This window comes from Gymnodraco acuticeps, unplaced genomic scaffold (assembly GCF_902827175.1).
Source record: "Gymnodraco acuticeps unplaced genomic scaffold, fGymAcu1.1, whole genome shotgun sequence".
Classification (NCBI taxonomy): domain Eukaryota; kingdom Metazoa; phylum Chordata; class Actinopteri; order Perciformes; family Bathydraconidae; genus Gymnodraco; species Gymnodraco acuticeps.
Genome location: NW_022989854.1, coordinates 417,733 through 440,995, shown reverse-complemented (window position 1 = coordinate 440,995; position 23,263 = coordinate 417,733). Strand labels below are relative to the sequence as shown.

General features: G+C 42.7%; 2 protein-coding genes across 5 annotated transcripts in view; one reads left to right on the top strand and one right to left on the bottom strand.

The window, feature by feature from the left end:
* Positions 1–7,307, top strand: part of LOC117561863 (transient receptor potential cation channel subfamily V member 1-like) — a 32,705-nt gene extending 25,398 nt beyond the window's left edge. For 2 of the 4 annotated variants that reach the window (XM_034239494.1, XM_034239476.1), the window contains 6 exons: positions 246–411; positions 496–562; positions 1,187–1,518; positions 1,792–1,916; positions 6,760–6,866; positions 6,945–7,307. In XM_034239494.1, the coding sequence (XP_034095385.1) occupies positions 246–411; positions 496–562; positions 1,187–1,518; positions 1,792–1,916; positions 6,760–6,866; positions 6,945–7,051 (904 nt within the window). In that variant the 3' untranslated portion in view covers positions 7,052–7,307. Of the gene's footprint in view, positions 1–245; positions 412–495; positions 563–1,186; positions 1,562–1,791; positions 1,917–6,759; positions 6,867–6,944 lie in introns of those variants that run through there. The other 2 variants (XM_034239485.1, XM_034239504.1) reach the window with 2 other exon arrangements.
* A 3,714-nt stretch (positions 7,308–11,021) lies between these two features.
* Positions 11,022–22,561, bottom strand: LOC117561855 (protein FAM222B-like). The gene is given in 5 exon segments (XM_034239465.1): positions 11,022–14,197; positions 14,228–14,407; positions 14,410–14,604; positions 16,159–16,285; positions 22,418–22,561. Coding segments are annotated over 4 exon segments (2,769 nt in total). The 5' UTR covers positions 16,241–16,285; positions 22,418–22,561; the 3' UTR covers positions 11,022–11,885.
* Positions 22,562–23,263: the final 702 nt, after the last annotated feature.

The following is a 23,263-nucleotide window of genomic DNA, read 5'->3' as shown; positions in this document are numbered from 1 at the left end:
TCTTATTAACAAACTACAACATTGAAATGTTCTTAGATGTATTTGTAAGCAATTAAAAGAAGGAATCATTTAATATTGCCTAATAATGTAATACTATAACAGCCATGGTGCATAATGGACACTTTAAGTACATTAAGCTGCCATACCTCCATACTTTTGAGTCGAGGAGTTTGACTTGGAATTAAGTATTTCTACTTTACTAAGTACCTCCTCCTCCTCCCCCTCCCTCCCTCCCTGTGGTGCAGCTTCCTGCAGGCGGCCCTCCTCTTGCTCTGCCTCGCTCTCTACCTCAGTGGGCGGAGGGAGTACGTTGGCCTGCTGGTGCTCTCTCTGGCTCTGGCCTGGATCAATGTCCTGTACTACTCAAGAGGCTCCAAACAGATGGGGATGTACAGTGTCATGATACAAAGAGTGAGTATTCAGTTTGAGTCAGGACTCAGAGTGGGTTGGCTTGTGAGGATTGGTTGACTGATTTAAGTCTGTTTCTCTATTCAGATGATCCTGGGTGACCTGCTGCACTTTCTATGTGTCTATAGTGTCATGCTTTTTGGATTTTCTGCTGGTAAGACTTTCATGAATCTAAATGGAATAAGTTAAGCACATTCGGAATGAGTACTTAAGACAGGGGTGTCCAAACTTATTTCACAAACAGAAAACATATGAATGGCCCCCCACGAGAGGTGAGGTATATTGCCTCATAAGTTAAGATATAAGTTAGCAAAAATCAATCAAATGTAGGTACATTATTCTTGATAATTGACTAAATGTAAAAACAGCCTCCATCACAACTCTCCAGAGGGTTTAATTTATTTTGTTAAAAAAGATGTTGGCAGCTAATTCCTTAAAACAGAAGCCTCAGTGTTTACAATAAGGAGAAATAGGAAGGGTATGTTTCAAATAAGTTATTGGGCTTTTTTTATCTACAAAAGTTGTTAGAAAATGTTTTCAACTTGAATTGACTGAATTTATTTGAAAAGTTGAACACATGAATACTGTGTAACATATATTTAACTATATATTTAAGAAGTACAATATAAGACAAGCACAAGTTTCAGGTGTGGGCATATTCCATTATGCTTTCAGAATTTGCTGCATGCCAATTAAAAATGGCCCACGGGCCGAGCTTGGACACCGCTGATTTAAAATGTTTTCTAAACTTCTGACTTCATTTTCCCTTTATCCTTAGCTATTGTTGCTCTCATGGACGACTCCCCTCCAGCTCATAAAAACGACCCCAACACTGCGGCTCTTGGGAGGGGCTTCGGTGTGGAGCCGTTCAAGTGCGAGAAGCCGAGTTACAATGACATCAGTTTCACTACTCTCGAACTGTTCAAGTTCACGATTGGGATGGGAGACCTGGAGTTCACCGACCACGTTCAATACAAGGAGGTGTTCTACATGTTGCTCATCCTGTACATCATCCTCACCTACATCCTGCTGCTCAACATGCTCATCGCTCTGATGGGCAACACAGTGGAAAGAATCTCAGAAGAAAGTGAAAACATCTGGAACCTGCAGGTGGGAAGCTGTTCTGGAAACTGGTTTTAGATTATGCAAAACGGTATGTTCTCAAGATTAAGCTGATGTTACAAATTCAGAGTAATGCTTAAGGAGGTTTGTGAATGCTGACAGTTAATCAAAAGGAGAGAATATCATAGTATTTAGAGTGAATATCTCCAGTGAAGAGCATTGGAATAAGACTTTTCTAGATTGTGTACAAACAAATGAAAGCATGAAAAACACAAATGATTTGATACATTTCATGTAAACCGCTGACATTTCAACGCACAGAGAGCTTTCACAATTTTGGACATGGAGAGGACTCTGCCGAAGTGCCTGAGGGAGAAGTTGCTCTGCGGGGTGTCCAAGGTGGTGTGCTTGAAAGGCTCGCGGGACGAGAGTCGCAGATTCTTCAGGTACACTGTCACTGGATCATCAGGTCCTGTTGTGATTCTGCACAGCTAGATGTAGAAACATGAAGAATCCTTTACCTTGATACAAACATGTCGTGTAAGAATTACTGTATGAGAAATGTCCTATGTATTTGTGTCCAACAACAGCACATTTTACTGAACACGTCTTTAAAGGCTCACCCTAATACATTGAGGAGGGAGAAGTACTCACATCTTGTACTTAAGTAAAAGTATGACTAACAGAGTGTACTTTGTTACAAGTCCTGCATTCAAAATGTTACTCACGTAAAAGTAGAAAAGTATTAGTATCACAATCTACTTAAAGTACCAAAAGTAAAGTAGTCATTGTGCAGATTGGTCCATTTCAGAATAATATATATGATATGTTTTATAATGATTGATCATGAAAGTGTTCTCAAAGCTGGTAAAGGTGCAGCTAGTTTGAATGACTTTGTATACTGCAGGGTAGCTGGTGGATTTACTCCAGGTGGAACTAAAGTCTGATTTAACACTTGATTATATTTCACATCATTCATCCACATCTGTAAAGTAACTAGAAAATGCGTGAAAATGTCCTGCTGAAAATGCGTGCACATGCTGTAAACTGTGAACATTTGTTGCTGAATTTAGCTGAAAATGCAGAAAAAGCTGAACATGTTATTAGCTGAATGGTCTCTGTAGCTGCTTTTAGCTACAGAAACCAAGTCAGTGTGTTGATGAACTTAGCGGAGAAATGCAGAAAAGTGAAATGATTTGAATCAAATGGTTACAGCTCAAATGCATTGCAATGACTTTGTTGAAAACTTAAAAGTGAAATGTTAAACTGGAAGCGTAGGAAACATAGTGAAGAAGCTTAATATTTAAAAGAAAAGGTTTGAAAAAGGTATAAACAACAACATGTATAGCCTCAATGTCCTGAAATAGTTGAATAATGTAGATATAGTTGAATGGTTTCTGTAGCTGAAAGTAGGCTGAAGGAGTTAGATATTAAATGTAAGTAGTAGTGAATTGTAAGAGAAAGAAAGAGAAAACGCTTTGAAAAGCAGCAGAATATTTTAACTGCAAACTTTTGAACTAAAACCATACGTCACCAATAATGTATAAAATATGTGGAACCTGTTGAAGTCTCCATCAGTCAGAAAAGAATAGGCTGGGACAGTCTTTAAACTCCAGTCTGTGTGTTTGTGTTTGAGCTGACAACATTATCAAACACCTGTGTAAGCCCAGAGATCAAAGGTTACCATGGTGACGACGTTGTGAAACACCTGAGTGTGTGAGCCCAGAGATCAAAGGTTACCATGGAGATGTGCAGTGAAAGGAGAGCCTTTCCATTGTTCCGAATGAGAGATAAACCTCTTACATTTCTAACTGCTGTCAACGCGTGAAGCATGTCAAGGACCCTGAGCGTCTGAAGTGTGCTTTTTGTGTACTTTTGGGTCAATAATGTGGCATTTTTGTCAGATTTACTAAAGGTGTGCAGCTGGCGCTCTGAGGACAGGTCAGGCTGAATTTACAATGGGCCTTAATGGAGACATGTTGAACGTTGTTATCACTTAATGCCCTGAAGAGGCATTTTGTTTAATTGTTTTGCTTAATTTTTCAACGTAAGAGAGGTTTTCCTACAATTCAAGCATAAAATGATGTCCCAGGAGTATAGGTTTTGGGAATTATGGCAGTTTTAAAAAGAAAAATTAAGGCGAATTTCAAGCTCTGCTCCACTCCATACGGTGGCCCTGAAGTGCAAGACACCACAGCATTTCACAAAACACAACAGCATTTCAGAAAACGCCACAGCATTTCAGCAAACACAACAGCATTTCACAAAACACTACAGCATTTCAGAAAACACTACAGCATTTCAGAAAACACAACAGCATTTCAGAAAACACTACAGCATTTCAGAAAACACCACAGCATTTCAGAAAACACTACAGCATTTCAGAAAACACCACAGCATTTCAGAAAACACTACAGCATTTCAGAAAACACCACAGCATTTCACAAAACACAACAGCATTTCAGAAAACACCACAGCATTTCAGAAAACACTACAGCATTTCAGAAAACACCACAGCATTTCAGAAAACACCACAGCATTTCAGAAAACACCACAGCATTTCAGAAAACACCACAGCATTTCAGAAACACAACAGCATTTCACATTGGACGGAAAGGGTATTCCTTTAGGGAGAACACTTCTTGTTTATGATTGGACAGAGCCAGCCAGAGAAGCACTGCTTTGATTGGTTGTTTTTGCTGCCAGTCAATAAATGACGCTTCGTGATTGGTCAACGCCCGACAGCGCAATATGTCCCAACCGGTCCCAACACATCAGCTGTTAGCACACACTCAGAGCTCACAGCTCCACATATCTGTTCAGAAACTGGACAAAAGTTAAACATACAAACCACAGACTGTCTATGTCATGGTGAATACAGTCGCTGCTTTATTTATGTCTGTATGACATTGTGAGTGTGGACGGAGCAGCTACAGGTTAGTTTAGCCTGATGGATCCGATTCCATTCAGAAAACACGCATTTTAAAAGCTTTCCGCCTGCCGTCTTGTCTGCAGACTTGTCAAAGCGTTAATTCATGGTTTTTACTAACCGTTATCAGTATGTAGTTGCTTCGGCATCACTTTGAAACATGTATTACAATTAAATCACGGTCAAATATGTTCATTTTGTTGTAGTTGGTATCTCCCATTGGATTTACATGGAGATACGCCCCGCCCCCTCTCCAGCGCCTCTTGTTTGAATGACAGGAGCAAACAGCTGACAGCCGCGGTGAAACTCGAGCGATTAGAGCGATGCGAATATTGGGTAGTCTACCATAGTATTTACATGGAGATAAGCCCCTTAAAAACCATGAATTAATAAAGCATGAATTCTGTGTTTACTCCTGTCATTCAAACAAGACGCTGGAGAGGGGGCGGGCCGTATCTCCATGTAAATCCTATCGGAATCGGATCGGATCGATCAGCTAAACCAGAGCCCTAGAGAGATAGGGCTCTGAGCTAAACTAACCTATAGCTGCTCCGTCCACGCTCACAACAACGTCATACAGACATAAATAAAGCAGCGACTGTATTCGCCATGACATAGACAGTCTGTGTTTTGTATATGTTTAACTTTTGTCCAGTTTCTGAACAGATATGAGGAGCTGTGAGCTCTGAGTGTGTGCTAACAGCTAACGGCTGAACTACCCCGCCCCCTCTCCAGAGCGTCAGCCGCGGTGAAACTCGAGCGATTAGAGCAATGTGAATATTGGGTAGTCTACCATAGTATTTACATGGAGATAAGCCCCTTAAAAACCATGAATTAATAAAGCATTAATTCTGTGTTTACTCCTGTCATTCAAACAAGACGCTGGAGAGGGGGCGGGCCGTATCTCCATGTAAATCCTATCGGAATCGGATCGATCAGGCTAAACTAACCTGTAGCTGCTCCGTCCACACTCACAACAACGTCATACAGACATAAATAAAGCAGCGACTGTATTCGCCATGACATAGACAGTCTGTGTTTTGTATATGTTTAACTTTTGTCCAGTTTCTGAACAGATATGAGGAGCTCTGAGCTCTGAGTGTGTGCTAAAGCTAACGGCCAATCACGGAGCGTCATTTCTTGACTGGCAGTAAAAACAACCAATCACAGCAGTACTTCTCTGGCTCTGTCCAATCACAAACAAGAAGTGTTCTCCCTAAGGAACCCTTTCCGTCCAATGTGAAATGCTGTGGTGTTTTCTGAAATGCTGTTGTGTTTCCTGAAATGCTGTGGTGTTTTCTGAAATGCTGTGGTGTTTTCCGAAATGCTGTTGTGTTTTCTGAAATGCTGTGGTGTCTTGCACTTCAGGGCCACCGTAACTCTAGGTGTGACATCACGCACTCTAAGCCTTAACGAGCTGCGCAATACACACTCATGTTAACATCTGAAGAAAGCCTCTTTACCAAGCTCCAAACTAAGTTAAATATCTCAAAAAGTGCAAAAGATATGAAAAATCTGAAGAACAAGTTTAATAGCTGAATGTCTTGTGATCATTTTAAAGTTGGGATGAAGTCTCTAGCTGAAAGTATGTGGAAGGAGAAGCATTTGGCGCAAAGTGTAGGTAAAAGAAGATTTGAAGGTTCCTCCCATTGACTTCCATGTTAAAAAAAGAGTTTAAAAAGCTGAATATCTCAAAAAGTATGAAATATCTTGAAAAGGTTGAAAGTTTCCCATGATGTTGCACAGCATTCACACTAGCTAAAGGTATTACATACATGCATGTAGTGGAGTAAAAGTACCTGATTTACCTCTGAACTGTAATGGAGTAGAAGTACAAAGTAAAACATTTAAATACTCAAGTAAAGTACAGGTATCTCAAATGTGTACTGAAGTACAGTACTTGAGTACATGTAGTTACTTTACACCACTGCTCATTTACCTTGTGGTGTGTAGATGTGGATGATTCCATGTTTCTGTGCTGTGCAGTGTGCACACACGTCAGGTGTCTCAGTTGTTAGAGCTGGCATCCCAGTGTCGCTGCCACGCACCTGGACGTCCGAGGCCATCGCTTCTATCTCCCCTTTAAACACTATAGCTCCAATAAAGGCACTCTCTGACAAAGACAAATAGTTTCAAACTTCACAGAAAAACTGTGCAGCTAAATTAATCCAATTGACAGATGTCATGTGAACGCATATTTCTGTAGATAGGGAGCATTTATTTGGAAAATATCAGTTCAAGTTTGAACAGAGACTACAATCAATGGGAAATGTTCCAGTTTCATTATGGAACTTGGGTGAAACGTATCATCAGTTGATGAAGATAGTCATTTGTGATGATGGAGTGTTCTTTGACTTTAGGGTGGAAGAAATGAATTGGAGACAGTGGAGGACAGATGTTGGTCATATCCAGGAGGAAGACCCTGGGGACAGGATGATGAAGCCACAGCCCCCCGAGCAGACTCCTGGTAAATCCTACACACAACTTGTATTCGTTGTTTGTACTGCTAAGATGTCACCAGTTCTGAGGAACCATGTTGTTTCAGGGAACCGGTGGAACCTCAGTCCGCTCCTGGAGAGGCTGCGTGGCAGACGGCGCCACCCGCAGCCGAGCATCACCTCCAGATCCTTTCAACCAGGGCTACCATTCTGAACACTCATATATCCATGTACTTCTGAGCATTTATTTGTAACCAGAGAAAGAATAATAGTTTGTTGAGAAACATAAACCCAGCTATAACTACACCTCTATAAACACAGGGGCTGTTTTCAATGGTAGTTTGTAGGTAGGTCATGGCTGTGGATTTCTTTTTTAATGTATTTGATAAAAGAGTTAACTAATAAATGTATACTTTGATATTGACTTGAATTATCTAAACCATATGTATATGTGCATAAAGACAGTCACTCATAAAAGCTTTGTGTTTGCAAACTTTATTTTGGTTAGGGGGAATGTTTGTGCAAGACATTTTATTCCTGAAGGTTAGGCAAAACTGGAAAATCACATTTTCAAAGTAGAGAAAGTAAGCCACCCTCCACCACCGTTCACAACATGACACATCTTTGAGATCAAAGACAGCCATACTAATGGGAGTAAAACAAATCTAGAGAGTTGTTTGATACCCGCAGCCCGATAAATATTGCCATCAGTCAGCTAACAGGATGAGCTGACTCCTCCAGTACTGACATGCACTGTGAGCACGTCTCTGCTGGAGGATTGCATTGTGAAATGGATCCAAAGGTTCAGGGGAAACATCTGAATCTTGCTTTGTGGGCTGTAAGGTGCAGGCAGAAACAACTCACTCTAAAAAATGTTTATTCCGTTCACATCTTTACTTCACAAGGTTTTCTCTAACCGTCCAAAGGAGGGCTGCAGCTCTCCTTTGGCACCAGGGTTTTGCTTATTACTCTCAGAACATAAGTTCCCAACGCAGCTGGAGGCCGGTGGTCCAGAGAGGGACGCTCTGTCACTTTGGTCAGTGAGTCAGCAGCAACAGTTCACAGTCCCGACAGCCTCTGGGACTCGTGGCACACTTCAGTCCATCACACAGTATCAGTAGTTACCCTAAGTAGCTTGGTCCCCCATCAGAGATGAACTTTGTGCACGTTAGTCAGTGTGCACGCCTGTGTGTAAGTACCCAAGCTTAACATACAGACACACGCACCCATTCACACACTTCTCCATACTACGCCCAGTGGAGGCACTTCATATGAAACTGTAGAACCTGACGGTGCCGGGCTGTGACCAGGCGGGTCAGAAATAAATAGGGCAGCACTGTCTAATGTTTAGTGTTGATTTAAAGTTTCAAGGATAGTTTGGATGTTTCAGGTGGGGTCATGTCAGGTATTTTTTCATAGTCCCCTAATGCTGGTCTCCCGCTGCATCGATCAGTTAGTTTGTGTGTTATTGTGCGGCTTTGGTTATTCCAAAGTAAACTGTAAAACAACAATATAACAAACAAATTAACCGATTGAGCGGTACACCAGCAGCTCCTGTGTTCAGGGTAAAACATGTATCACAGGAGTCTGGTGACATCGAATAAGGGCTTCAGTTCCCTGTCTGACGGGCGTTTGAAGGCAAGGTACAGCAGAAGTATTCCAATGCATTCTTTTTTTAGAATGTCCTTTCTTTAGGGGCTTAAATACATGTTGCTGCCCCCCTCTACAGCAGTACACTGCTCTGCTTCTGAGCTGGTACTCCTGTATTTTCCCCAACATCTACTGTAGGTAGTAAAACCATATACAACTCTTCTTAAAACCATCCCATTGGAAACCCCAACAGAAGGGTCAAACTGATGAAAGCTACTCTGGTCAGTTATTATACATTTAAAATAAAGTATAAACACTAGCAAAAAGTACCAGCATTTGAGTTGACCCGTCCCATAAATAGGAACTTATTGTCACTAATACAGCCCATACATCAACTACTATTCATTCACACGCACACACAAATCATACTAGTGTGTGTTAAGATTAAAGTCAATAGCAGCTTTAAGGGGCAGGCACATCAAAAATGAAAGCCGGGAAACAAAAACAAAAAAACTGCCATCAAGTATGTAGACCAAAATCCAGAAAAGCTAGTCTGCACCTCAGCTCTGGAGATCACGGATCATCGCGCCATCTCTTCTCCCTTTGGACCTGTACTGTATCCTGCCAACGGTGCAGAGGATAAAAGACTCTGCGGTGTGAAAGATTAAAGCGTGGATGCAAACCCCTTATTTGCCACAGAGCGCAGACACATCAGTTCACACTGTCTGCATCAACATGTGGCACCTAATGTGGAAACACCTATGGCTTCAGGATGCAGTGGTCCAAAAACAATAAATTAAACTATATCAGGATATTTATTAACAACTAAAACACAGTCCAAATACTTTAAAGAAACTGCTACAGCCCTGTTCTACAAATCATTAACTCTGCTAAATGCTAGATCATCTTAAATCCTTGATAGGCAACATTTCAGACAGTAGGATGGGTAATCTACCAACACATGAGTAGCATTATTACCTTAATCATTCAAATCAAGGCCATAGCATAATCATATGAACACTGCCCGATGATCCGACAACAGTACTGATCTCAAATGAACCAACGCTCAGAAACTAATATTTACTCATTCTTACAATGATATATGGAAGCCAATTTCATAAAGTTAAAATCTCCTAAGAAACGTTCTCAAAATAACCAAACAACAAAAAGATAGGTATTGGACATAAGTCTGTGATGGAAAATATAGTCAAAATATTCTACATTACAAGGCTACATTTTAGATTTTCCTTTTACTGGCGGAAATAGGATTCCATAATAAAGCCATAACTAAGTTGTGATCCTGGCAAAGGAAGTCAGTTAAGGTTTGTATAAAGAAGAGAAGAACTACTGTGACATTTAAGGCTTTTCCAGAAGGCTTGAGGCTAGCAGAGCGACGTTAGCCCGGACAACATCAGACCAGCCGAGGACTGGAGGACATGGGTCCATGCTAGACACATCTAGCAACACATAACCTGTATTAAATGTTACACTTTTTTTCCTTTATAGGTAGCAGATACAACACGGGGTGGGGCCAGTGATTAGTAGATGAACAGCCCCCCACAAGCCACACAGATAATGTCCCCCCCACATTAGTTCACTTGTGTTACGGCTCCTACACACGGCGGCGTGCGTTGCCGCTTCAACGCTTCTGCCCATTCACTTTGAATGGGGTGACGTCACGATTCGCCGAACTGCATTGTGGGAGCAAAGCGTAGCTTCTCTCGCGGTGCTCGCTGCAAAAGTAGAGCAATGTTCTACTTTTGCCGCCTCGACGGAGGCGTCAGCCAATCAAATCCCGCGTATGCAAATCTGACAGTACAAGCGCTAGCCAATCAAACCGCTTGTATGTTGGGAGAGCCAGACCGCAGTTATTTCCCATATGTCAAAAAATGGAGGAGAAAATGATCGTGGCGGTACTATATGACCAGTCCCTCTTTACATACAGGGATACAAACCGGAGGAGCCAGGCATGGGGGGAGGTGGCAGAGACAGTGGGTGAAACTGGTAGGTTTTCGCCTGTTTGGGGAGTTTATATCCAGTGTACTTCGTTTGAATGGACAGCTAGCAAGCATAGACAGTATATTTAGCCAGCATGGATGTAGCATGAATGCTTTGCTTTGTATGTCCGGGGCGGGACATTCATGTGATTGGTTGTTGGTCGCGTTGACTCCCCAAGCTCAAGACACGCCCACCGCCAAGCGGCAACGCACGCCGCCGTGTGTAGGCAGTAGCAAAGTGGTGAGGAAATGTGTTGCAGATTTTGAAGTACTTGCATGCTTGCAAGTGATCAATTAACGTTCACACACACTAACATACACACACCATTTTAACATTAAATGGGATGCCGTTGGGTTTCACATTAGCTAAAGACAAATAGGGCTAATGGAGGTTCTGCTCCTTTTGCCAAATGTTAGGCATAACATTTAAAAGTAATTTCTACAGTTCAAGTAGGACCATCTAAAGAAACAACAAACTAATAAAATAACTACTTCATAATCAGTTCTCAAATGATTACACACAAGAGGGTACTTTAGACTTTCCAAATGCAAGAGAAACCACTAGCAACTTGAGAAACTCATTAGAGAACGTTACCGTTTTTGCTAGTGCTGACTGTTTTATTTTAAATTTAATTCAGTTTGAAATGGGGTAAAGTTCACCAAAGAATCAAAAATATATTTTCCTCATCACTTTAGTATGAATTCATCTGGATTGTTTTGGTGTTTGTGGCTAATGTAACTAGCATGCTAGCATGTGGATGAGCCTCCCTTAACATTCTACATGATAAATGCCACTACAGGTAAGGAGAAAAACTCTATATTTTTGATTCTCACTAACAGTGATAGTTAGTCATTTCCGCACACTGATCAGCGATGGAACAACAACTACCTGAACCAATCAGTGCAGTTTAGAAGCCTTGTTGTATTCCTGATAGAAGCAGGTGTACACCTATCAACAGTCTCATTAATTGCATATACATGTAACCTTGTTGTTTTAAATGGATCACAAACCAGTTACGAGGATAAATAATTGCAAATAAAAACATTACACAAGGACATCCTAAATCTTGCCTTTGGGCAGTTTTAAGGCCACAAATGCTTAAAAGAAAAGTCAACCTAAAGCACTGTGACAATCATGGCAAGCATATTCTCAGCTGCAGATCAATATTTTAAAAACACCATATATACAGGAACAAAGAGCAGCACATCCATGCCAGTGATGAAAATAGGAAATCTACTCAACAGTGGACGACAATCTCAAAAACCCATCATCTGCAACAAAGGTATGACATGGCTTAAGACCTGAGGATGTTGTGAGAGATCACAACCTGGTGAGTCTAATCAAGCTCTGAAGCTTCACATTTAATTGATCACTTGCAAGATCTTAAAGAATAAACCACAGAAGCTGAAAATAGCTGTTGAGAAAAACCCAAACACACCAAGGGGGGGTCGGAGCGAGCTCTAGCGATAGCCTGGGTGATGAGCGTGAACACCCCCACCATTGTTGGGCTCCTGAACCTGGCTCATGGCTGACCTGTGCATCTTCTCCAGCACATGCTCCATGTTCTGCTCCTGAAAGCTGGGCATCTGGAACTCTCCTCCTAAGAAATCCACATTCTCCATCAACTTGGACTGAGCAGGGGGCCCCTCCTTCCCTGGCCTGTACTTGGCCCCTGGGATGCGGTCTGTGGAGGCAGCAGCCTGCCCTCCCTGGAAAGACACTGGGAGGTCCTGAGGGCCTGATCCATTGTGACCCCACTGCGGCTGCATGTAGTGGCCATTAATGTAAGGCATAGACCCCACAGGGCAGTTAACGGGGGAGGAGGGTGGGAGTTTTTCTGCAGGGTGTTTTAAAGGAAAGGACTGTGCAGTGTTGGGGAGCTTGTGGGAATAATTTGGGTTTCGAGACGAGAAAGCACACTCAGTGGGAGGCTCCATCCTTGGGTTCTTGCAGGGATGGGCCCCCTCAGGGGGCTGCTGCATGTGAGCCATCTGATGCTGCGCCCAGGAGCGCTGCTGCTGCTGCATCTGCAGCTGCTGTTGTAGGTGTTGGTGCTGCTGTAACTGCTGCTGCTGCTGCTGCTGTTTCTGCTGATGGAGATGATGGTGCTGCTGCTGCAGCTGGAGCTTCTCTGGGTCTGCATGAAAGGCAGATGTATTGGGCTGTGAATGCAGCGCAGCATTGGGAGTGTGAGCTGTAGCTTTGTCCAGGGGTCCCATCATGTGGCAGCTAGGCCCAGAGCCCAGCCCCAGGTGGTGACAGGACACCCTGGAGCTGGCGTTGATCAGCAGGTTGCGGCTGATGGGGCTAGGGTTTGCGATCTGGCCCTCACAGACTGAGGTGGCGCCCATACCCGCCCGTGCCTGGCACAACTGGTTGATTTGTTGCACAATGCTGCTCAGGTCACTGGGTCGGTTCTGATGCAGGCTGGATGCCATCGACAGTGGGATGGTGGAGGTAGATACAGTTACATTTGGTGGGGCGTCTGCGTCAGGGAGCTTCCGGGGCCCGTATGCCCCTGGTGGGGGCTGCTGGAGGCTATTAGGCATGGTAGGAGTTCCTGTACCCTGTGCCTGGGGAAGGGGCTGTGGGCCAGCCAGCCCCTGGGTGTGCTGCAGGCTGGGAAGGTGAGCCCCATCAGACATGTGGCGCAGGTCCTGAGTCAGTGAGTGTTGTGAAAGTAAAGCTTGCGGAGGAGCCGTCGGATGCTTCAGTGTCTGCAGATGAGAAAGATGCTGCTGCTGCTGAGCGGCAGGTGGAGCAGACTGGTTCTGGTTCTGGTTCTGGTGCTGCAGGGCCTGGGTGTGAGGCGCACTCTGCTGCTGCTGCTGCTGCTGCTGCTGCTGCTGCTGCTGCTGCTTCTGCTGCTGCAGGGCCTGGGTGTGAGGCGCACTCTGCTGAGCGGCAGGTGGAGCAGACTGGTTCTGGTTCTGGTTCTGGTGCTGCTGCTGCAGGGCCTGGGTGTGAGGCACACTCTGCTGAGCGGCAGGTGGAGCAGACTGGTTCTGGTTCTGGTGCTGCTGCTGCTGCTGCTGCAGGGCCTGGGTGTGAGGCACACTCTGCTGCTGCTGCTGCTGCTGCTGCTGCTGCTGCTGCTGCTGCTGCTGCTGCTGCTGCTGCTGCTGCTGCTGGGCCTGGGTGTGAGGCGCACTCTGCTGCCTCTGGAGGCCTGGGGGATGAGCCAACCTTTGCTGTGAAGGCTGAACCTGGGACAAACTCTGCTGACGCTGCATAGCTTGTGAATGAGCCATGCTCCTCTGCTGTAAAGCCTGTGGGTTAGGCATCGTTTGAGGCTGCTGTAAAGTCATTGGATGAGCCATGGTTTGCTGAAGCGCCTGCGGGTGAACCATGCCCTGCTTCTGGGCTGCAGGCTGAGACTGGCCCTGTAGGTGAGGAGCAGGCTGAGACTGACCCTGTAGATGAGGAGCAGGCTGAGACTGACCCTGTAGGTGAGGAGCAGGCTGAGACTGACCCTGTAGGTGAGGAGCAGGCTGAGACTGACCCTGTAGGTGAGGAGCAGGCTGAGACTGACCCTGTAGGTGAGGAGCAGGCTGAGACTGACCCTGTAGGTGAGGAGCAGGCTGAGACTGACCCTGTAGGTGAGGAGCAGGCTGAGACTGACCCTGTAGGTGAGGAGCAGGCTGAGACTGACCCTGTAGGTGAGGAGCAGGCTGAGACTGACCCTGTAGGTGAGGAGCAGGCTGAGACTGGCCCTGTAGGTGAGGAGCAGGCTGAGACTGGCCCTGTAGGTGAGGAGCAGGCTGAGACTGGCCCTGTAGGTGAGGAGCAGGCTGAGACTGACCCTGTAGGTGAGGAGCAGGCTGAGGAAGATTTAAAGTGCTTTGAGTGGCGTACAGCCCGCTGTGAGGATCCATGACGACTTTGTGAAGCTGTCGGGCGCGGCTGCCGTCCGACTCTTTGATGACGCCTTTGGCGGGCGCACGCAGGACAGCCAGCAGACCCCGACTGGAGCTGACCTGAGAGGGTAAGGACTGTGGCGCTGGCTGGACGACGTGTCGAGCCCGTTGACTGTACGGCGAATGTGCTTCCTTTGAGGTACTTTGACACTGTTGGGGAAGATCTGGATGGATAGTGGGTTGTTGGCAACTTTCTTAGCATAGGCATCCAACTCTGCTGGGGTTGGATAGCTGGCAGATCTCATCTTCTGTGTAGTTTCCCCTGCAATGCGTCAGTCAAAGGTCAGCCATACAGAAATACATAACAACATGTTGGCAGCTTGAAAATAGTATGTGACAATTTGTACTCTATGTTTGCGATGTAGTCATTAACTACATCTTAACTAGAACATGTATTGGAACGTGCATCATCATTAACGGCCTAACTTCTTTTAGCATCAAATAAAAATAACTTTATTCAACTGAAGTTTTCCAACTCCTATTTTTCCAGACTGGATCTTGTCTGCAGAAATGTGCTTAAAATGGCTGAAAAATGTGAAATATGTGTGCAATCATAATAGCAATATGTATACAGCGTTTCATGAATATCGGAATAACGATATCCGAGTAGTTTAGAGTAATTTGCGACATGTAAATCGTCAAATTGTGTATTCGCTGTTAGCTTACACGATTGAGCTATCAAAAAAGTTCTTCTCAATTTAGCATCATATTGGATACGGGCTGAACGTGTCCTGGATTAGAATTTTTCCGATCATTCCCCTAGGAGGAGTTGGCAAGAATGTGCTTAAAATTGTTTTAAAAAACGCACATTTTTCAAAATGGCCGACTTCTTGGGGGGCGGGGCTAATGGAATGTATTTACAAATATGTCCGCAATTCCATGAGGAATGTCTGTGCCAAAATTCGTGAAGTTCTGAGAAACTATATGTGACTACCACACAATAGGGGGCGCTAGTGAGCAGTTTTTTTGAAAAATTACGTTTTTTTTTACATTCTCGAAAAGGTCGTGGGCTCTGACGTGTGTCCCAAGTTTTGCGTCCGAAGCTCATTTTATGCTATCGCAATTTTAAAAAAATGTATAGGCTACGCCCACATTCTGCATTTGTTGCGACACTTTAAATCTGAGTTCGTAGTCACCTCGAGAGTATGTGTAAAAAAAAAAAAAAAAAGATTAGTACATCCGCTCTTGAGTTATAAATTGGTGGTGTTTTTGGCGCCCCCTGTAGTCATTAACTACATCTTAACTAGAACATGTATTGGAACGTGCATCATCATTAACGGCCTAACTTCTTTTAGCATCAAATAAAAATAACTTTATTCAACTGAAGTTTTCCAACTCCTATTTTTCCAGACTGGATCTTGAACACCGTCCAGCTACAAACCAGTTTGTTCATCACATTTGATACTGTTTACACTGTGAGATTTCTATTATTAACACTGTATAAAAAACATTATACCCTCTTAAAGGTTTTAGGTATCTCTCATGATGACTGTAATGATGGCAGTAGCTCAGTCTAAGGACTTGGCTTGGGAACCGAAGAGTCGCCAGGACAAGTCCCAATCAGACCAAATACGTGTGGACTGGTAGCTGAAGAGGTGCCAGACCAACTACTGGGCACCGCCAAGGTGCCCTTGAGCAAGTGTATGTTTGTTATGAATTTTAGGCAATTGTGATTATTGATAACATAACACCGTGAAAAACTGAATTTCCCCATGGGGATTAATAACAGTAATTGTAATCACACTTTCAAGTCATGTTACTTTAAGACCATGATTGAATGATATTGCAAACGTTTAAATTGAAACATCTCACTTACATTTCTGAAGTCCAGTGTTCATCTGCGTGCGGGAGAGAATTCTGAGGGTAGGGTCACCTGATGCTGGCAGACAGGCCAGCATGTCACTCTTCCACTACTGCAGCGTGGGACACCTTCTCTCACCATACTGGGGAGGAACAGAGGGGAGAGTGAGCCGCTGACAGACACTGACGCTGGTGTGATACGCCATTCCTATTGCCTATTTTCACATCCAGTACAGTTTGACCTTTTGCAAGGCAGCTTGCAATAAACTGACACCATGTTCTTCCATTGAACACAACAGCACATTGGAGTAGCATGATGGCAGACAACCAGCTTTGTGTATTACTTAAAAATAATTGCTTTTATGAGTGATTACTTTAAAAAAACAGACATGATCAGCCTTACCTCTCACATATGGAGATTTCTTGCTTTTCCTTCTTTTATTCCATATTAAACTCAATATATTTGAGTTTTGGAATGATATACAAGTCATTGCCTTAGACTTGGAGAAACTGGGGTATTTTCCCATCTATAGACTAAACTATTAATCAAGTCATTAACGATCTGCAGAGTAATCAATAAATTAAAACTGCGGTCGCACTTGTGCGCGCAGTGATGAGCGGGCCCTCGCGTCCGTGCACCTGTCGGGGAGGGCAGCCGGTCGTCCCGGCGTCAAGCAGACGCGCGCGAGTACTGGGAAATGAGCCGTTTGTCATTTCTATAATTTTCGCATCCCAGACTCCCAGGTCCTCCGGCAGCGACCCGGAAACGGCTGTCGGCGCGCCGTCTCGAAGGAAAACAAATTTCTCTAAAGGCTCGTCGAGGATCGATTATCGAGGAGGCTGTCTGGAGGAGCCGTAACCGAGGATACACTGATTTAGAGTAGAGAGGAGACTCTCTGGAGGAGCTATAACCGAGGGTACACTGAAGTATTCTCCTGAGACGATTTCAGCCAACAGTGATGTTTAAAAGAGGCGTGACGCATGGCTGGACTTCTGTCAACGAAGCACAGCTGTGCAAACTGTTCCCGTTGTGATTATAAGTTATTTGAGATGATCAAATGTGCATCAGACTTTCTGCCCTTTACCGTTTGTTTACTCACTAATCACATGTCCCCTGGATGTTAGGCTATTTTTTTTTCAATACAACTGCTTTCATTGTGACGCGATGTTTACAGTGAGAACAGCTGCTGAGGTCAGTGCAGAAAGCAGAACAGTGTGTATAATATATATCGCTCAATAATATATGTACCAGGCCTACATTTCACACTTTATTTGTAGGCTTTAGGAGATATCTACAAATAAACAGTAGGGTTAGGGTTAGGGAGTGTATAGGTGTCTGTTGTAATGAATATGCCGCCAGCAAAGGGCGTTGTTGGAATAACAGTAGGTGTGTATGTGTGTCTGTTTGTGTGTGTGTGTGTGTGTGTGTGTGTGTGTGTGTGTGTGTGTGAGAGTTGATGTGTCAGGCAGACAGGCAGGTCTCAGTAGCTTATCTGACATATAATTGGTCAAAAATGGTACATTCTCCGTTAGCCTACGAGCTCCCCGTTTGAACGAAGGACTATTCCTTCTCAATTTAGCATCATATTGGATAGGGGCTGAACGTGTCCTGGATTGGAATTTTTCCGATCATTCCCCTAGGAGGAGTTCGCAAGAATGTGCTTAAAATGCATGAAGAACGCACATTTTTCAAAATGGCCGACTTCCTGGGGGGCGGGGCTAATGAAAAGCAATTTTAAATATGTGTGCAATCATAATAGCAATATGTATACAGCGATTTGTGAATATCGGAATAACTATATCTGAGTAGTTTGGAGTAATTTGCGACATGTAAATCGTCAAAAATGGAACATTCTCCGTTCGCTTACGAGCTCATCGTTTGAGCGATCAATTATTCCTTCGTAATTTAGCATCACATTGGAAATGGGCTGAACTTGTCCTGGGTTGGAATTTTTCCGATCATTCCCTAGGAGGAGTCCGCAGAAATGTGCTTAAAATGGCTGAAAAACGCACATTTTTCAAAATGGCCGACTTTCTAGGGGGCGGGGCTAATGGAAAGCGATGTGAAATATGTGTGCAATCATAATAGCAATATGTAAACAGCGTTTCATGAATATCGGAATAACTATATCCGAGTAGTTTGGAGTAATTTGCGACATGTAAATCGTCAAAAATGGTGTATTCGCTGTTAGCTTACGACCTCCACGATTGAGCTATCAAAAATGTTCTTCTCAATTTAGCATCATATTGGATAGGGGCTGAACGTGTCCTGGATTGGATTTTTTCCGTTCATTCCCCTAGGAGGAGTTCGCAAGAATGTGCTTAAAATGCATGAAAAACGCACATTTTTCAAATTGGCCGACTTCCTGGGGGGCGGGGCTAATGAAAAGCAATTTGCAATATGTGTACAATTATAATAGCAATGTGTATACAGCGTTTCGTGAATATGGAAAAAAAAATATGCGAGTAGTTTGTAGTAATTTGTGACATGTAAATCGTCAAAAATGGAACATTCTCCGTTCGCTTACGAGCTCATCTTTTGAGCGATCAATTATTCGTCGTGGGCTCTGACGTGTGTCCCAAGTTTTGCGTCCAAAGCTCATTTTATGCTATCGCAATTAAAAAAAAATGTATAGGCCACGCCCACATTCTGCATTTGTTGCGACACTTTAAATCTGAGTTCATAGTCACCCCGAGAGTATGTGTAAAAAAAAAAAAAAAAAAGATTAGTCCATCCGCTCTTGAGTTATAAATTGGTGGTGTTTTTGGCGCCCCCTATAGTCCAACATTTAAATGCTTTGGTGTGCCTATTCCCCAAGACAGACTGAACCTATTTACCAAAATCTGTGATGTTTGGATACATTGTTGATGAGTTATGAGCATTTCTTTCTAAGCCCTGCCTTTTTGCGAGTACGTTTTGATTGACGGCGGCAATATGTATCGTCCTAACATGCTCATTTTCTACGGTAATGTGTCTGACCCTCCACCGATGCTGTATACGAAGTTTGGTGTTGAAAAACTGAAAATTGAAATTTAAGTGAATATTTAACTGTTTAGAACATTATGCTAATTTAAATGTAAGGGTTAGGTGCGACTTTGTAAATTTATTCCGAAATGGGATTTTGATAGGTGGCGCTAGTGAGCAGGTTGGAATATTTAACCCATTGACTCCAGAATATTGAATTTTTCACCGGTCCTGGCGTCCGTGCAAAATTATACAACTTTTGAAGCATCCTAAAGACCTCAAAAAGAGGAAACGCCAGCACTATAATAATAATACCACCAATAACAATACAACTTCGTGCTTGGACGCCGTCGGGAAATGTTTTTAGGCTATTTTATAAAAAGCTTGAACTGGATCAAAAGTGAAACATGGATCCTGAATTGAAATGCATTAAAGTGGAGTATGTACACAAACACGTCCAGACGCCACTATAGCAGAGTCTTCACACAATTGGAAAACGTTAGTAATCACTAAGGATGTACCACTATAACAAGTACACTTCAGGTATTCAACAGTGGTACTGAACTGTGGACGGATACAAGCAGGATCTGCTCATGAATGATGACTAGGGTTGCAAAGGGGCGGAACGTTTCCATGGGAAGTTAAGCTGGGGAATTTTGGAAATATTCGATGCAGAATTAAACAAAAAACATGACATTTCAACAGATATAAAAAAACATTTTTTTTAAATAGAACAGAACAAGTTTTATTTATTTTATTGAACAATTATTTGTTTCATTGAAGAACGAAAACAGGAATATTGAGTTAAATATTACTCATCCCCCCCCAACCCCACTCATTAAAAAATGAACAAAAATGCACCCCCCATCCAAAAATCCCCACAAAGTCCCATTCAAAATGTTACGAAATGAAAAGATGTGGCTTCATCTGTCTTGTGCTTTGGGCTCAAAAGTGTGATCCAGTCTTCTCGAAATCATCTGTGCATGTGATGGAGGAATGCACAGTAAGCTATGGCATGGATATTCAATTGTACTTGAATGGCATCTGTTTGTTTTAGTCAAGATTAAGCTAAAATATACTTTTCCCAACTATATTTAAGTTCCCTATGAAGAGCCAACCTTCAATTTAGAAAATTCCCAGTTTATTCCCATACATTCCCGTTTATTCCCATGGAAAGTTTCCATTTCCAATTTTGCAACCCTAATGATGACTCAGCAATATCATGAAGGAGTAAGCCATTTATGTGAGTTTAAGTAGGCTAACACGCAATATTGCGACGGAATGATTCACATGTTTTAACTAAGCACCAAAAATGACGTCTTCATACTGTTTGTGTTGTAGGACCAACAGAGCCAAAAACAATGTAATATCTATTACTACATAACACCATAACATTAAAGAAGCTGGAACAATGGAATGTAATACAATGGTATTTGTGTTTAAAATGTATGATAGATTGATGATCTTTTCTATAATGTAACTGATGAATTGTTTAAGCTCTAGTGGCGTGTTGCTGAAGTCACCAGCTGAGACATGTTAGCATCAGATCTATGATACACAAAGAGGCCGTGTTAACAATGGGACATACAGCAGAGTTGATCAAACACTGCGTCTATTAGCTAATACCCAGTGCCAGTCATCAATCATTTGCTGTAACAGAACTGATTCTGACCTTAGTGATACCTTAGGGTAAAAGGCCCTGGTGTGAAATCATTGTATACAACAGCAGAGCAGTCCGTCAATCAAGAAAGTAGCTATCAGATTGTTGAAAACTTAAATAATTGTTAGTTGCAGTCTTACAGCAGACTTTATTTCCCCTTCCTGCCACTTGAAAAAGAGAAGGCAGGGAAGAGGAAGAGCTTTCTTCTGATTGGTTACACATCATTTTGCAGATTCATCACAGATAGCTTATGATTCACCATTAGTTCACTTCCACTGTTCAGAGACTTGAGTGATTTGTCAGTGGTACAAACTTAATGATCTCTAAAGGTTATTAGAATAAATGTATCTGGGGAGATGGATTGCCGTCTTGGATATGTGTGTGTGTGTGTGTGTGTGTGTGTGTGTGTGTGTGTGTGTGTGTGTGGTGTGTGGCTCTTCGATGTGATCTAAATGCAAATGCATCTGGCTAAAGGCCAGTGTTTACCTTCTCACCATTAGATCATCACATTTCATTACTACATGTTACTTGTTAGACGCTTTTATCCAAAGCGACTTCCATACTCAATACTGTGGGCCATCCCCACAGGAGCACTTTGGGGTGAAGGGTCTCAGGGACACAACGACATGCTGACTGCAGTGGGGTTTGAACCTGTGCTCCCCTGATCCCAACACCAACGCTCAACCCACTGCGCCACACGCCTCCTAGATCATCTCAGATCTTAGAGATAAGTCAAATGAGCAATAATGCAGGGTACAAATACTTTGTTGCAAGTAAAAGTAATGATTAAAAAAAATCTTACTGTAGTAAAAGTATCAGAAGTAAAAACAGATGTACAATATTTCCAAAACTAAAATGATGTATTATGCAGATTGGATTTAGACTACACGTTACTGGATTATAATTATGTGATGATTGTTTTCATAACTTGAATGTTGCAGCTGGTTAAGGGTGAAACTCATTAAAATAATAAATGATAATGTATTTGTTTTGTACTTGTGTTAATTTGCTAAATAGGTTAGGCTGTTGTATAAAATACTTTGTTGAGTAGGAGTATATAGTATGATGAAATGGAAATACTTTGGTCCATGTATCTAGAAGTCCTACAGTATTTTCTAAATGTCCTCAGCTACATTCCGTCACTCCTTTAAACTGTGTGAGCCTCAGGAGGAAGGGAGAATCTGCATTAAAGACTACATAATGTGACCTTTTCCACAGACTCGGGTGAGCGGGTGGATCTATGGCATCGTCCGCGGCTAACGCCTACATTGACCGGCGTATCGATCAGAGTTAGAACACAGTAATAAATGAGGCAGGTTCACTTTCAGACAGCCGGTCTGTAGCTAGGTAACGTTAGCCATCTGTCTAGCCATCCAGCCTCAATCTGTTGTCATTTAAAACGTTAGCTAACATTAGTGCCGACCTAATAAATGTACATGGAATATTTCAGCAAGCAAACTGGCCGAACTGAAAGCATACCGTCTCCTCAAAAGATGAGAATAACGTCGTGGAACAGGTTAAGGTTACCTCGAGTCAGTAAATAAGGAGCTTCTTTGTGCTTGTTGTGAGCAGGCCAGCTGCTTAGCTAACTTTAGCTTCTCATTGACGGAAAACCCCGAGGCGAGCCGAATTAAAGAACGGGATACTTACTCCTCGTGAATCTATGAGTAAGGAAACTTCATTTTGTGGAGATGCAACGTTGATGTTTTTGTAAAAAAAATATGAAGAGACCATCCCCAGCGTTGGCTCTCCGTGCTGCTGCTGCTGCTGCTGCTGTCTGGCTACCGCAGCAAAAAATTGTTGCGAATGCGCAGAGCGAGCCTGAGGACCCCCGGATCTGCATTTAGGCATCAGTGGTAAACTCCTGTCCAATAATGCCATCGCTGATAAAGTTGAAGATATAATATAATGACTTTACATACTGCTGTAACTTTATGTTTACTAATACAAGTACAGTCTTTGAGTGAATGTCCTAAAGTACTTCCCACCACCAATGGGAATAGGCAATGATGCAAGAAGTGTTCAGAGCAGCAGCACAATACTAAATACTCAAATATTTAAGTAGCATAACCCCTTTTGGTAATGCATAATATTAAAGTATATTTAGTCAATTCCTTGATTTAGTTTGATTTCAGAAAAAGAAGGAAACGATATTTAAGGGAGAGGTCCCTAAACACAAAAGCAGTTTTTATAAAAATGAAGGAAACCTATTTACATAGGGTATTTTAACCCCACAAATAATACATTGAAATGAACAATATGATGGCTTTCCATAATATATGATACATTATATAATAGACTGAATCATTGCTATAAACCATTCAAAAACAGATCAAATCAAACAAACTGTAATAAAGCATAGAAATGAGTATTAACTAAGATCTGTTGTTTTCTACGAAACCACTTATAACTATATTTATAAATGTATATTCATGTCTCTCATCACCCAATATCGAACTAAGATTAAGAAACTGATTCAAGAGCCAGTAAAAAAAA